Source organism: Podarcis bocagei (genome assembly GCF_964188305.1).
Source record: "Podarcis bocagei genome assembly, chromosome: 1".
Classification (NCBI taxonomy): domain Eukaryota; kingdom Metazoa; phylum Chordata; class Lepidosauria; order Squamata; family Lacertidae; genus Podarcis; species Podarcis bocagei.
In genome coordinates, this window is record NC_138125.1 from 94,891,523 (window position 1) to 94,906,594 (window position 15,072).

Here is a 15,072-nt window from a genome sequence, read left to right on the forward strand (position 1 = left end):
CTAGCCAGACGTGGCAGCAGCAGCAGCAGCCAGAGCCAGCAGCTCCTCGTTCTGCCAGCGCGAGCGGCAGTCGGTGATGGGTCTGGCGGGGCGCAGCTTTGGGAGGACGAAGTGCTTCGCAGGGAGGATGTTGCTGCTGGCCCTCTTGGTAAGTGGCTGTGGCTGGGAAGCGGCTTCTGCTGCCGAGGGGCGTTTCGCGAAGGACGCGCGGGGCGGCGGAGGGCGGGGGCGAGCTGTCCGGGGCACTTGGGCTGGTACACTGGTGCTGCTGGTGGTGAGAACTGGTGATTCTGGAGGCGCCGGGCTGTGTGTGTGCTTGTGTGTTTGCACACAGCTCGCCTGTCAAAGTGAAAGCGGCAGGCTCACATTGCTTAGGTGGCAGAAGTTAAAACTTCTTCGGCCTTTGGAAAGCGGGGCGGGCAGGCGGGGTTTGTGTATGTGTGTGTGCAAATACGGTACCTCACGAGAGGAGCCGCTGCTTGCAAAGGCTCGCGCTGCTTTCCTTTCCTTTCCTGCCTGCCACGCTTGCGAGAACCCCGTGGCCGGTTGTTGGTGAGTTGGAGGAAACCCGGCTGCTCCAAGGCAGGCTAGTTGCCGGCTGATTTATGCCTCCACTGCCACTTAACGCTCGGGTCCTTTATCAGTCCCGCGCTCAGGTTCTCCGGCTGCATGTTTTACATTGCTGTTTCTGGGATGATTATACAATATGTCCTGTAGAGCAGCACTGTTACTATTTCTCTCTCTGTCTCTCTTGAGATTCTACAGTAGGTAGGTGTAAGTCATTCCCCTACTCTGTGAGGAGGGAGAGAGAAGTGTTGGCGACAATGATTAGGTTAGTTCAAATGGTTAGCTCTGGACTAAATTTTTGTGCAGAATATCAATCGACCTATTTTCTTCCCCCTTTTCTTTTTTAAATAGAAATAAAAGCAATGAACTGAATGTGCCGTGGTGAAACAAGACTACTTCTGTAGTTCAATATTTCAGGGGTAAATAGAATGTAATGGTGTAATCCTATGCTACTCCGAAGCAAGTCCGTTGAGTTCAGGGAGACTTGCTCCCAGGGAAGGACAGCAGCCTGAATACTGTTTGCTGAAGCTAGTGCTCTCAGAAAATGGGTTCAAGAGTGAAATGAGCACAGACAGGTCCTCTGCATGTTTACTCAAAGGATAAACCCCACTGGGACTCTCTCCCAAGTGCATACAGGCTGGGTTGCTACCTTATACATCTTGCAATTCTAGGTGTGGCTATTCTGAAGTGTGTCTTGCTGAGTAAATTGGGACTTATTCCCTAGTCATTGTGTTTAGGATTGCAACCTTCATTTTTGTGAAAAGAATAAAAGTCACAGAGTTAGGAGATAAGATGACTTGAGAGATGTGTGTATATATAGCTATATATATTTCCTTTTCAGAGGTGGGTTGAGGAAGGATGGAGGGTTGACACTTAAGGCTCACATGGGTGCTCAAATTCCTGTGACCTTGCTTGCAGTGCAATGCACTTATCATTGTTTGTTTTCCACTTCCCTTAATTCTCTTGTGTTTTTCCTACCACCGTTTCAAAACAGAAACATTTTTTTAAAAGTGTTTTTCCATTTCCACTGGAATTTTGCAGACTTCCCTTATGGCTCCTCTCAACTCTCAAATGCCTACTGTTATCCCAGAGAAGAATCTGAACTGTCTGTTGTCAATAATAATAAATCATTTCAATCCACATTAGTCTGACATACCAGATTATTTTAGGTTTTGCAGTAAATGGTTTAAACAGAGACTTCATCCATTCATGGTGAAATGTAACTTGGATTCCTTATAGAGGATGATTATATGGATATGACTGGGTGGCATTAAAATCATGAGCTTGAGAATTCTCAGATCTCTGTATGCATAGGTACACTTTGCACAATATGAGTTCTCCTTGAATGTGCTGAGAGAAAAGAGAGGAAACCTTGAAGTTTTGGGCATTGAGTGGGAAAGCTTTATGACAGCACATTCAGAAATATCTAGGTATGGTATAATTTAAATGGATGCAGTACCACAAATGGTTTATTAACACTAGCTGCTAAAGTGGAGCTTTTTTCTGTGGTGGGAAAAAAGCTTTTACAACTCTTAATTGATTCTTTAAAGAGGCTTAACATGAATAAGTCAGAAGGTTGTTTAACATGAATGCTTGCATAAATACTTCTTTTCATTTACCCTGTGAAATTAGACTTTCTTCTTTCCCCTGACAAATAATCATAACCTAGGTAAGTTCTTAATTTTCTTACACCTGCTCAGTCAGTCAGATGTGGACTTCTGAAACAGAGTGACATGATAGCAGTGCATTAATTTGCCTACAACAAACAAAATGTATAATTGTGGTTGTGTTGCCATTTCCCCCCGCTCCCTTCCCCACCAATCCTTATTTGCAACCCCCACTCAACTGACTTGGTGTGATGGACACAAATGCTGTGCCATTCATGGAAAAAGAGTTGGGTGGTTGGTTTTCACTGACCTCTTGCTTCTGACACACTTTTATTGGCTTTGAAGGAAAAACAAAAGCTCAAGCAACAATGCCCTAGCACACAGGTGGGGGATTTCATGATGGAAGGGTCCCTTAATAGGAGTCCTGTAGATAGAAAACTAGAAATTTGGGGAGAAGGCTCAAACTGTGTGTGTATGTATGTGTAGGGAAGAGTGTCTATTCTGAAGTGGCACAGTCTAGATACAGCTTTACTATTTCATCTGCTGTTTGGGATAATGCTAAATTAATTTCAACAGAGAAAGACTGAAACTTTTGGGCAAAGAAAGAGCCTGTGGTTATTGCTTGCAATGTTACTTTATGGGTTAAGTTAACACAAATGTGCATATGTCGAACAGGAAGTGTTATATGAATTTTGGTTTCCTGCTAAGAGTACTCTTCCAGTCAGCTTCCAGAGCTTTGCAGAAAGTCTTAATTGAAAGAGGATTTTGTTTAATCATTTCCAAGTGTTTGGTATTTACTTCCCACCCTCTTTTAGTATCACAGTTTGATGTGCCTCCTGGACCTGGATTCTATCTACTGTTTAGCCTTATTACTGCTTCCCTACTCTCCTTTTCCTATTGCATGTGGGAACTGATTTTCTTGTTCTAGATCTTCCAAGTGCAGTCACATGGGTAGCCCCATGTACAGGTTGCCCTATTTGTATGGTGGTAGTACTAATAATAAAATAAAGGTTATTTTTTCCTTATAAAAACATAACTACATAGGTCTGAACATTTTGTTACCCAACTGGATTCCCCCCCCCCCAAGAAAAGATCCATTTTTTCTTGTAGAATATAGTACTAGTATTCTTTGGTTTTGAGAGAAGGTGGATTAAGCCTTCTTGAAAGAGTCAGAATGATGTAAGTTTGCTCCTCCAGTTTCCAACTTGTGAAATGCTTCTGGATATGGGTCAGTTTGGTATTTTGGGGTGGGGGGTGATTGATGGGTTGGATCCTGTTACAACGTAGGATAGGACTTGGATTAATCTGGACATTCAGTTCCAATTCTGGCAGAACTATTTTTTTATAAAAAGGTTGGCCAAAGTGGAGCTACTTGATGCATGATGGAATGGTGCTGTTTTTCAACATAGGGCGTCCGCTATCATCTGTATGACTCAGATAGTCTTCTGTAATAGCTATTTTACAGTCCTCCATGCTGTTCTTTCATCCTGTATGTTTCAATGCCTGCCAGGTTCTGCAGTTTTTGTTAAAAAGATTCTCCTGTACTCTGAACCAGGAATCAATACCCTATCCCAATATTAATATTTGCTACTGATCCCTCTTCTTGAAAGAGAACATCTTCTTACCTTTTCCATGTGCAAAATTCCCACTGTGGCCTTTTGTTTTTAGGATTGTTCAAGATCTGTTCTCAGACATGCAAGTCCTGTCGCTCTTCTCAGAACCCTTTTATTGCAGTCTTGCCCTTTCTGAAATGAGGTGAATATTACATGATAAGGTTAAATTACACGATGCTATTGCAGATTATCCTTATTATTCTCTATCTTCTTTGTCTAGCCCCAGATTTCCTTTGCTACTCTTATGCTGAGCTTAGGTTGGTTCAGCCAATTTCGCTCCAACAATGTATGCAATTAAATGCTACTTCTGAATTGTACTGTTTTGAATTTATATACCTGTATTAGCTTGGCATCATTTTGTAACAGATTTAGCTTTTTATAATTTAATACATATTTGATACTCTTGCTGCATCTTGTACAGTGGTACAGGTCCTGTTTGCAAGGCAGTAAAACAAATTAAATTGTTGCTATAAAAAAAATCCTCAAATATGTGTATGTATTTGTAACTTTTCATTTACAGGATTGCACACTGAGTGCAATATTAAGTATATTCAAGCCTTCCCCCCCCCCACCCCAAATTCTTGTAGGTTCTGAGGATTACAACTGGCAATTTAGGAAATGATCTGGAACAACTATTCTCCCCTCTTCTTGTCCAACAAAAAATTGTGGCATGGGTGGGGAAAACTATCACTTATTGCCTTGTGCTCAAGTGGGTGATCTGCAACTAGACAAGCATTGAGTGACTTATAGTACAGTCCTGTCTGTATGGCTACTTAGACCCTCCTAGGCTAAGCTATGCCACAGAAGTGTTCAAGCTCCTAGGGAGGACATTGTAGCGAATGTTCAAAATTCCTTAGGTGTGTTTTGCTAATGGCACGGGTCCAATTGCTTTTACATGGAGATCGTCAGGCACCAGGTTGGTGACCACAGTTTAAACAACTCTGCCTTAAAGGTAAAGGGACCCCTGACCATTAGGTCCAGTCGTGGCCGACTCTGGGGTTGTGGCGCTCATCTCGCTTTACTGGCCAAGGGAGCCGGCATACAGCTTCTGGGTCATGTGGCCAGCATGACTAAGCCGCTTCTGGCGAACCAGAGCAGCGCACGGAAACGCCGTTTACCTTCCCGCCGGAGCGGTACCTATTTATCTACTTGCACTTTGACATGCTTTCGAACTGCTAGGTTGGCAGGAGCAGGGATTGAGCAACGGGAGCTTACCCCGTCGTGGGGATTCGAACCGCCGACCTTTTGATCGGCAAGTCCTAGCTAGGTTCAGTGGTTTAGACCACATTTCCATTTCCATTGTGTGTCTTTCTCCTTGCATACTGGCACACGTGACTTATAAGGGCAAGCTGGAGTCAAGCAACGTAGTTAAGATCATAGAATTGTAACATTGGAAGCAGTGTTAGAAACTGGGTTATTTGCCACATGGCTCCCGGAACCTGGGTTACAGGCGCAAAAACATAATGGCTAGGTTTTTCCAAGGCTTGCGCAGTCTTTCCAAGCCAAGGTTTGGCTTAGCATGTCATGTGAACCAGGCCATGGGGTTTGCTTTCCAAGTTTGCTTAGGATTGCAGCTTGAGTTTAAAGTAGCAGGTTATTTTTCACAGGATTCTTTTCCCCTTTATTGCTTCTTGCTTTTGTTGGTCTTTTGCTTTCACCATGTGGAAGTATGTGTTGAGTGTTTGCATATAGTCTCACTAAAAGGGCATTATCCTACTGTGTTCTTGGCTTGAGATCATGTATTTGGAGTAGCTAATTGAACTGCTGAATATGACTGTTACTTCTCTACAGAAAAAAAATATTTAACCCAAAAGCTTAGAATCTGACTTTGAGGAGCCTTAGTGCTCAGTCACTTCCATAATTATTGTGTGTTCTCCTGCTTGGAATCAGGCCTTGAAGTTGTTTTATGCTGGAGGACACCTTCTGCCAATTAAGCTTTCGGCTATTTGTCCGATGTAGGAAATAAAATGCTTTAAAAAGAAGAAGACACTAAACTGCAGCCTTCTTATTCTTGGCTTTCTTCTTCAAAAACAGAATGTACTTGAAGTAGAACTTGACAGTTATGAATTTTTAAGCGGGGGGGGGGAGAGCTTTGTTTTGAAATGTTTATTCAAAGGTTTTTTTAACCTCTCTCTGAGGATGACAAAACACAGTAAGTCCTGGTTGCGGCACAGCAGATTTTAGTTTTAAGTTCTTGAAGTATCTCAGTAGAAAATAAACTGAGGAGTGGAATGGTTCCAAGGAAAGTAGAATCTGGAATCCTGGAACATGAGTCTGTGTGTATGTCAGGACAGTTTATGTCTACTGACATCCTTCCAGTACATAAGAGTTAGCTAAAATGACTAGAACCTTTCAAATTTAGTTTAATGTCATCGCTTGCTTGCATCCATTCTTCCAGCAGACTCCCCTCCTCCCTCAGTGATGATAATCTCCCACCTCACCAATTGAACAGCAACTTGTTGTCTTGCTTCTTGAGCCCCTGATTTGGCAGAACATCTGTAAAGGAACTGAGGGTGTTCTCTTGAGGTTCTGCTGTGCTCTTATTAGATTCCTCTGACGTAGTTGCTTTGTCTCTCAAAGTGAGGGGAGAGAGTAGAGTTTTCCCCTCAACCCTACAGGCCACTCACCAAAGATAAACACAAAAGCAAAGTACAGAAACGTCACAGGGATACACAGGCAACCAAACTTCCCTCGCTGAAGAAATAAAAGCAGCTGAGTAGTACAGATAAGAGGGGGAAAATGGCATAGCACAATGCAAAAGAGGTAAGAAGTTGATATTTGCTTCTCTTTAAATGCCAAGAGGAGTGATGGTATTCCTGTGCCCACAATTTCCTTACTTTTCTATTTGAGTGGATTCATACAGCCATTTGAGGTGATGGCTGATGTAATGAAGCTATTACAATTGCTGGGTGTGTGGGGAGAGTGTCCCCCCAAACTTTGACATGTTCTGCAAGGTGATAAATTGCTTGCCTCCTTGTGTATGTTTCTGAGATTTTCCAAGTAGTGATTGTGATGTTGACATGTTTTGAGATTTGCTGGGGCAGTCGTAGGTAATGGCTTCAAACATTTCAGCTGCCATCTTGAAATGGTTATGTGAACTTACCTACTGAATCTCAGAACAATGAATACACTTTTGGAAAGCCGACTGAGTGCTAGGAAGGAAGTTGACTCCTGAGACTCAAAGCTGAAAAACAAAGTGAATGATAGAGGGGCAGGTTCTGGCCTGGAAGAACCTAAATTTCTTTAAACTATCACAGCTATTTTAAAAGAAGTGTTACATTTTGAACGTGAAACACTCCTACATGCAAGTAGATGTCATTGGCTACAGACGGATTCCAGTGGCAGTGCCAGTCTTCTTGAGTGACTGACTTAGAGCTTGTATGGTAGCCTCTTCATACAGAAGATATAGGGAGAATATCTAATGACCACTTTCCCATTAAGTAAAAAACTACAAAGCAACCATGGTTAGGAAAACATTAAAAGATACTACCGTATTTTTCCATGTATAAGACCCCCATGTATAAGTCGACCTCTATTTTCTGAGCCCCAAATTAAGAAATAAATATTTTAAACACCAAACATAACAACTCTGATATTTTATTAAATATTCAAAACACTGGTATACTTAGTACCGTATATTTAAACATCAAACAGTGAGGCAAGCTGTGTAATGGCAGCTGCTCCTGTCAGCTCAGTGTAACTCCACTGTGGCTGCAGCTCCTGCTCTCCTGCCTGTGTGTTGCACCTTTGTCTCAGTATTTATGGTATATAGCCTGTTTACTCCACGAGCGGCGGCAGATGCGAACGCTGATCAAGGAGCTGTGACTGCCAGAGCTGCCTGAGTGAGTGCGCTTGGGGAATGGGGGGTCTGGGTAGCCAGGGGGCGGCTGAGGGAACCAGGTAGAAGGGACAATGTCCGGAGTGGGGGCTGCTGGGGGGGAGTACCAGTCCAGGGTTCGTCGTGAGGCCAATAGTGAGGGGAGGCGGGGGGGGGGAAGAATATGGATGGCGGCATGTATTTATTTATATATTTAATTGCAACATTCCTTCTATAAGAAGACCCCGAATTTTAAACTTAAAAAATTTTGGGGGAAATATCGTCTTATACATGGGAAAATATAATAAATTGAGAAGTGAACAGAGTTTACAACAATGCCTTCTGTCTTAATAACCCCTTTACAAGAATGGTCTGGTTTAAAATGTGGACTAAAAACCATTGTATATCTGTTAAAAGTATCAAGCAAGCTTTCAACACTAATGACTTTGTAAACTAATAAAGGGTTTTGACAAATTGTGATAATAGTACAATTAAAATATTTTATTGTAGATTTCTTCATAAACCTTTCATGGGTGATTTAATTTAAAGATTCCCCTTTTCCTGCTGTAATAAATGGAAGACTTAGTTTTCTGGCTTTCAGTATTTACCTGAGTGTGGCCATAAGCTGGAGAACACATTTTTCATCAGGAGGTGGACATCATGAGGGTGAAGGTGAATAATAACTTTGATTTGTATGAATGGTTGTCATAGCAGTGACTGTCAGATGCTGGGCTATTTAAAGATTTTGTGTAGATCACCACCTTTTCAAGTTGTGGGTTTAAGGTAATAACGGTCAGGAGCTGAGGCAGACTAGAATGCCTAGGTTAATGGGGCAAGAGAAGAATGGAAACCTTGTGGCCCTCCATAGCTTGTTGAACTACAATTACCGACTGTTGACTATGCTGTCGGGCTGCTGGGATTTGGAGTCAAACAACACCTGGAAGACTACAGTTCCTCATCCCCAGACTAAGAAGCAAGGAAGAAAAACAGAATTCCATTAATAGATCCTGTGAGTTAAAAGTGTAGGAAAAACTGTGCTGTTACCATAGTTATTCTCCGTAATTTGTAAAGTGGTGTGCTTGCCTACGAAGTAGGTCACTTGTACAGTGCAATTCTGTGCATGCCTTCTTGGAAGTATGCTTCACTGAGTTCAGTGAAGGCGATTCTCAGGTAAGTGTATATAGGATAGCACCCTAAATCACATTTTCTAATAAAGCCACAGTGGCTGTAAAGTAGTAACAAGCTCAAGGCACAAAGCAAATTTTTTACTTAATTAGAATTTGAACCCAGGTGTGTCAGGGATAAGTTCTAGATAAAGGAAAGATTTAGGTTATGCATCCTGAAGAGTATCTAAGAATAGACAGGCAGTGAAATAAGCTAACTGCTTAAGGAGAATGAATATTGTCAACAATAGCTCTCAACATTATCTAAAATGTCAGAAACGGTTATTGGCTTTGTGTAGGATCACAGAGGTGGATTTGACCTTAAAAGAGTCCTCCAAGCTTTGAAAGCTAGCAGAGAATGCTATGTGGAAAGTTACATAACCAGCAAGTTTATAGGATAGGAGCAGATGTGATAGGAGCAGATGAGTTAATTTTTCAACTGTAATCCAGAGTTCTCCTTAGTATTTTAATATTGGCTAACTGTTGCATCATGGATGTGTAATGCAGTGTTAGGATTTTTATTTTGGAGATTGTGAAACACTTGACTAAGATGGTATGGAAGTTGTTGGTAGATGCAGGTTAGATTTCAGAAATGTGAGGGTCCCACTCCTTTGATGATTTACAAATTGATTTACAATTGCCATAGTTCAATTCTATTTATATTTACTCAGAAGCAAGTGCTGTTGAGCTCAGCGTGGTTTACTCCCTGGGTGATGAGTATAGGACTGCATTCTCAAGGGCACAGGAGCTGCAAATTCATTTAACCTGACTTTATTTACAGAATACAATGAGCTTTTCAGTTCACTGAATAATGGGATCACAAATGGTAGAATCTTGGTGAGGAGGGGGAGACAGAACTATGTCACTGCTGTCAGTCCTGCAAGAATAATTTCCTGCCTTGCTAGCCTTTTTCCACCTGGACTGGGAGCACAGGGCCCTGACTGACTCCAGCTACAAAAGCTAACGCTGATGGAGAAGCTAGAGGCCATCTTTGCTGTGAGTCCTGCAGTTCCTGCTGCCATGGGTGCAGCCAGGATTTTTGTTGGGGGGCGGGGAGGACTTCGTTAGAGGGGCAGAACCGATGTGATTGGTCAGTTAAGTATTTCTATTGTTTTACTTGATCTGGAGGGGGTAGCTGCCCCCCTGCCCCCACGGCTACATCCATTCCTGCTGCTCAGGGTGCCTAGAGGTGCAGTATTGTTTAGGGTTTTTTGGGGGTGTGTGTGTCAAGTTTTCATTTTGGAGATGCTTAATTTCTGCTGTTATTTGGTGTTTTAATTTTTTGTATGTTTGATGATAGACCGTATCATGACTTATATGGGGATTGTTTAATTTTATTGCATACTTCCTGATTATTTATTTATTGCTTAGGTCTACTTTTGTTATATTTTTGAAATTATATAAATCTTCATGGTGTAAGCCACCTTGAGCATGGTGTAACTATGAAAAGGTGGCATAAGTGAGCAATGAATATGATTGTAAAAATGTGAAGATTTTAATAAACCCTAATAAACTAACAATTAAAAACAACGATCATTTCTAATTCAGGCTGGCAAATAACAACCTGACTGATCTACATGTGGTAAGTAAGGAGCACTTTCAAGTGGGAAAGGTATACACAAGTTGGTAGTTCTATTCCTTTAAGCTAAATATGGCTTTACACCAGTAACATATTACTCTGTCATTAACTTCACTGGCTTCCAGTTTGTTTCAAAGTGTTTGGCAGCTGGCTACATGAGAGATGGCCTTTTCTGTGGTGGCTCCCAAATTCTTGAATTCTCTTGTGCTTGCCTGGCATCTCCATTGTGCACATTTAGGTGCTAGGCAAAGCCCACCCAGTTTTCACAGGCTATTATTGGATCCTTCTCCTAGTTTTAGCACCCACCCAAATTGTTGTTTTTGTGTGTGTTGCCTTTCTCATTCTTTCATAGTTTTAATTTGATATGTTGATCCTCTTATTTGTATTTGTTTTGGAAGCCCCCATGAGGCCACCTGTCCAAAGGCAGAGAACTGGTTCTGCAAATAAACAATAAAGTACCGTGGTATGTTGGCAGGTGAGCTAGTGACTTCTGAGGACTCATTTGCGTGCCTGTTTTAGCTGCTTCTTCAAAGTTAGGAGTCTGTGCAGGTGTGTGTGTGTATGTGTGTTTTCCTCAATGATGTACTCGGCTCCCTGAATTAATTGATGTGGGAGGGAAGCCTTGCTTTGGTTGGTTGATCATGCCAACTGAATAGATGAAAGTTTGCAGCTCTAAATACATGGTGATTCCCTCAGTGCCAGTAGTATTCATAAGGACACTCTTCCCATTTCCACCTCAGATGGTTTTTCAAAGGAGTTCAGGATTATCATTACTCTTTTCCTTCTTTCTTTACAACATATACCTGTTGTTCATAAGAGACTTAACCCCAAGAGCCCTTTTCTTTCCATTTATATACAAAACTAAGCAGAGAGTTCGCTTTTCAGGTGGCAGAAGCAACTGAGGCTGACAGTTCTCAGCTGAAATCAATGTCAATATTTCCTTTAAATCAGGATCCTTTGCAGTACTTGGTTCTGCCCTGAAGTTGTTTGTTTTTGTCTTGGAAGCCCTTTTGCCACTGATGTTTTAATGCAAGAGCGTTTCATGTTCCCAATTTGACGAATAAGGAATTCATTAAGTTGGCCTTTCAACACAAAGTGGTAACTTGTCTTGCAAATTTTATCACGGAAGTGTCATCTTCATTCATGATTAATCAAGAATACCTTTGTTGGCTTCGCATTTTGTAAGTGCATTTAAATTTAATCAAGCAATCCGTCAATGAAAAGTCAGGTGCCCAAGTTAACACTTTCAGTTGATTGACAGTCCCTATCCATAGCTGTCAAGTGTCCCTTATTTGAAGGGACAGTCCCTTATTCCAGCGCCATGTCCCGCTGCTGTCCCTTATTGATGGATGTCCCTTAAATGTCCCTTAAATGATGTCCCTTAAATTTCAAAGGAAGCAGCTCCTCTCCCTCCCTCCCTGCTGGCCAGGGAGGCTCCAACTGTGTTGCTTGGCTGTGTTGCTCACCCAATAAGAAGTCTAAGAATGACTGGGGGGTGGAGCTTGCATGCCTTGTGTGTGGCTAGTTAATGCAAGCTGAGGGTTTTTTGGAATGCTGGACGCCATTTTGGTGCACGTGCTGCTGCAAACTTCGCAGTGCAAAGCCAGGCCGTGGAGCCATCTTAAGTTGAGGCTGTATAGGCCTTGTGGTGCATGTGATTCAGATTCTATTCAGTTGAACCTCTGGTTACAAAGTTGGTTGGACAGTGTTCTCGAACCTACCAGCATGAGTTTGACCAGACTGCAGGAGGACAGGAAGACTGGAGTGCCTGGAACAGGTGAGGCTGCAGATCCCTTATTTTGGCTGCTGGTCCCTTATTTTCAAATCTGTAAGTTGACAGCTATGTCCCTATCATGCATTCTTCATGTAAGAAATCCAAAAAGAATTGGTTTCCATTATTTTTTTTTTGAAATCTGGACTGGGCCTCTATAGCAGTCAGTATCACAGGCTGCATAATTTCAGTGGCACTGTCTTATTGGGTGTTCAGGTGCTTGTCACCCACTTCCTTGCATTGAGTTAAATGCATTGAGTCCTGTAGTTCTCTTGCAGTGACTATCATTATTGTGATGATGAAGACTCTTGAAGAACCATAAGCAACAGTGCTAATAATACAGTGTCAAGATCAAAAAATAACAATAAAAAGTGACTGATATTTGTAGCATATTCTTGTTGAATTAGAAGGACTTTCTGTTGACATACCAGTTTAATCCATTTTTCAGAGATGAGAAGCACGGTGTAGATAAGTGCAAATTGGTAATGTTCAACAAGCCCTATCTGCTATTAAAATCAGTGCAGCAAAGTAGAAACATCTTGCTTGAAATGCACCAGCAAAACAAAGAATATTGCAGTGCTGTTCCTAAAGCTGTTCTTAGATTTATGACCTTGTGTGTTTTCTCCAATTTCTTGACTTCTGCCTGTTGGGGAGACTTCAGCCTGAAATGATTGAACTAGAATATATTGGCAAGTTTGATCCTATTAATTTAGAACTTAATTAAGAGCAGGTATTTCTCTCTCAATGTGTTAAATTAGCAAGCAGCCCTAGGAAGATTGTATTAGCAGTAATTATCACTACAGTGGTGCCTCGCAAGACGAAATTAATCCGTTCCGCGAGTATCTTCGTCTAGCAGTTTTTTTGTCTTGCGAAGCAACCCTATTAGCGGATTAGCGCTATTAGCGGTTTAGCGGCTATTAAAGGCTTAGCGGCTTAGCTGTTAAAGGCTATTAAAGGCTTAGCGGCTTAGAAAAAGGGGGGGGAGCGAAAAAAAATCTCAAGACTCGCAAGACATTTTCGTCTTGCGAAGCAAGCTCATAGAGAAATTCGTCCTGCGAAGTGCATTGAAAAACGGAAAACCCTTTCGTCTAGCGGGTTTTCCGTCTTGCAAGGCATTCGTCTTGCGGGGCACCACTGTACTGGGTACAGTCATCGGTATCTTATATACCTTTTAACTGGGTTTAGAAATAACACAAAAGGTCCCTCTTGTGTCATGGTCTTCAAGCCCTGTTATGCTGTCTGCCAACTAAAGATATGGCTTCATAGATCTTACAAATTCCTGAGGCACCACAATGAATGGTTAACATTTAAGGTGCCACAAGGCTCCTGATTTGATTGAGAAGCCTGCAAGCCAAGACTTTTCATAAATGAGAGCACTGCAAAAGCTCTTGCCACAAGAAATGTGTTTGGGGGTCTTAATTTGTGGAATTCTCATCTTGGTTGTAATATATTAGTTCCGTGTCTGACCACCGTGGTTGGTACATCACTGGTGCATGTTGAAGTGCACCGCATCTGCTTCTCTTGTCTGGCACAGCCCTTGACACGTTATATTTTGTCTCTCTATAATATCCTCCCACTGCTTCTTGGCCTACAGATCCCCTCCTTTCAGGACTATCAGCTGTTCTTTGGGGCTTGAATAAAGCTATGCACACATACATCTTTGACTCCCAAGAACTGCTGGAGTGCCTTGAGGAAAAATATGTGGGGACTTGTCTAAGTGTTATGGATTTATGTTGCCAGGTATCTGCCTCTGGCCTGCACGGAAAGGCTGCTACTATTGGGCTCTTACAGTACAATCCTATACATGTCTACTTGGAAGTATCACTGAAGTCATTGGGGCATTTAGATAAATGTTTATAGATTTGTAGCTTTAATTTTTGCCCCAGAGCTTCCGGTCTCCTATGGACTTGGAACTTCTGTTGCTGCCAGGCTATTCTGCTCCTGGATAGAAACATGGATCAGCTACATAGCAGCCTGTTCACTGTGGAACAACAGAAGCACAAGTACACAAGCTCCAACCACTGGCATTGGCCCCAGTAGGGTGTGTGTGTGTGTTTGTGTGTGTGTGTGTGTGTGTGTGTTTTATTTAGACAAACCATGCAGGACATTGCTTGAAATCTCACATTCTTTTAACTGGGTACTAATTTTCATGCTGTGAAACCTGGAAGTGGAGCTCTGTCCTTCCAGGATACATTTGTGCCCCTTTATCAGACTCTACCAGCTACTTCTATGCTCTTCAGTGCTGGATTTTGAAAAATGACCAGTTATGGAAATAACATTTTAGTTAGTTAGGCTGAGGATTGGCTGTAGTTGTGGCTGTAACCTTCCCAACAGTCAGCATAGGCCACCGCATGATAACACTCCATTATGAATCTGCCTCAAGATGGCAACCAGTTGGCTTTTGTGGCTAGCTTGGCTGCTCATTACTCTTCCTGTTAAATATTGGTAATTCTCATCAACCTGGAAGGGGAGTTATATGGGTTAATTAGTTAATATTGGTGCTGCATTTGAAGACATTGCTTCCTGTATATGTGCTAAGTATTATTAGGGGTAATTTGTTCCCATCACTGACTCCCATTAGTGTGTTAATATGCTCATCGAGTAGCTCTAGGCTTCCATGGAAACTAATTTCTAACATAATAATGTGGCATACGCGCTCTCTTTTTTCCCTCTGACTGTCCCTAATTGTTAAAATTATACAAATATATTCTTTTTACAAATGGTATCTGGAACAAATATTAACCAGAGTGTTAATGAAATAATATTGTGTTGAGTTTGATGTGGAATTGAATTCCGCATACATAGAGAGAAGGAAAATTTAGTCAGTGCAGGTAATTGACCATATTACAATAATTTGTTAATTAGTAAATAGTTGTGCTGGCTTTCCTTCACTAAGCATTTTAAAATTGGCAATATGGAGCATAATTAATTGGCTACCCAGAGCCTTGAAAGAAC

At 41.8% G+C, this 15,072-nt stretch overlaps 1 protein-coding gene across 2 annotated transcripts in view; it reads left to right on the forward strand.

Annotated features, from left to right (window-relative positions):
• The first annotated feature begins 19 nt into the window (after window positions 1-19).
• The window catches only part of PDIA5 (protein disulfide isomerase family A member 5), a 151,129-nt gene continuing 136,076 nt past the window's right edge, over window positions 20-15,072 (forward strand). Inside the window, exon 1 of one of the 2 annotated variants that reach the window (XM_081188770.1) lies at window positions 20-148. In XM_081188770.1, the coding sequence (XP_081044896.1) occupies window positions 77-148 (72 nt within the window). In that variant the 5' untranslated portion in view covers window positions 20-76. Of the gene's footprint in view, window positions 149-14,425; window positions 14,563-15,072 lie in introns of those variants that run through there. The other variant, XM_081188771.1, reaches the window with a different exon arrangement.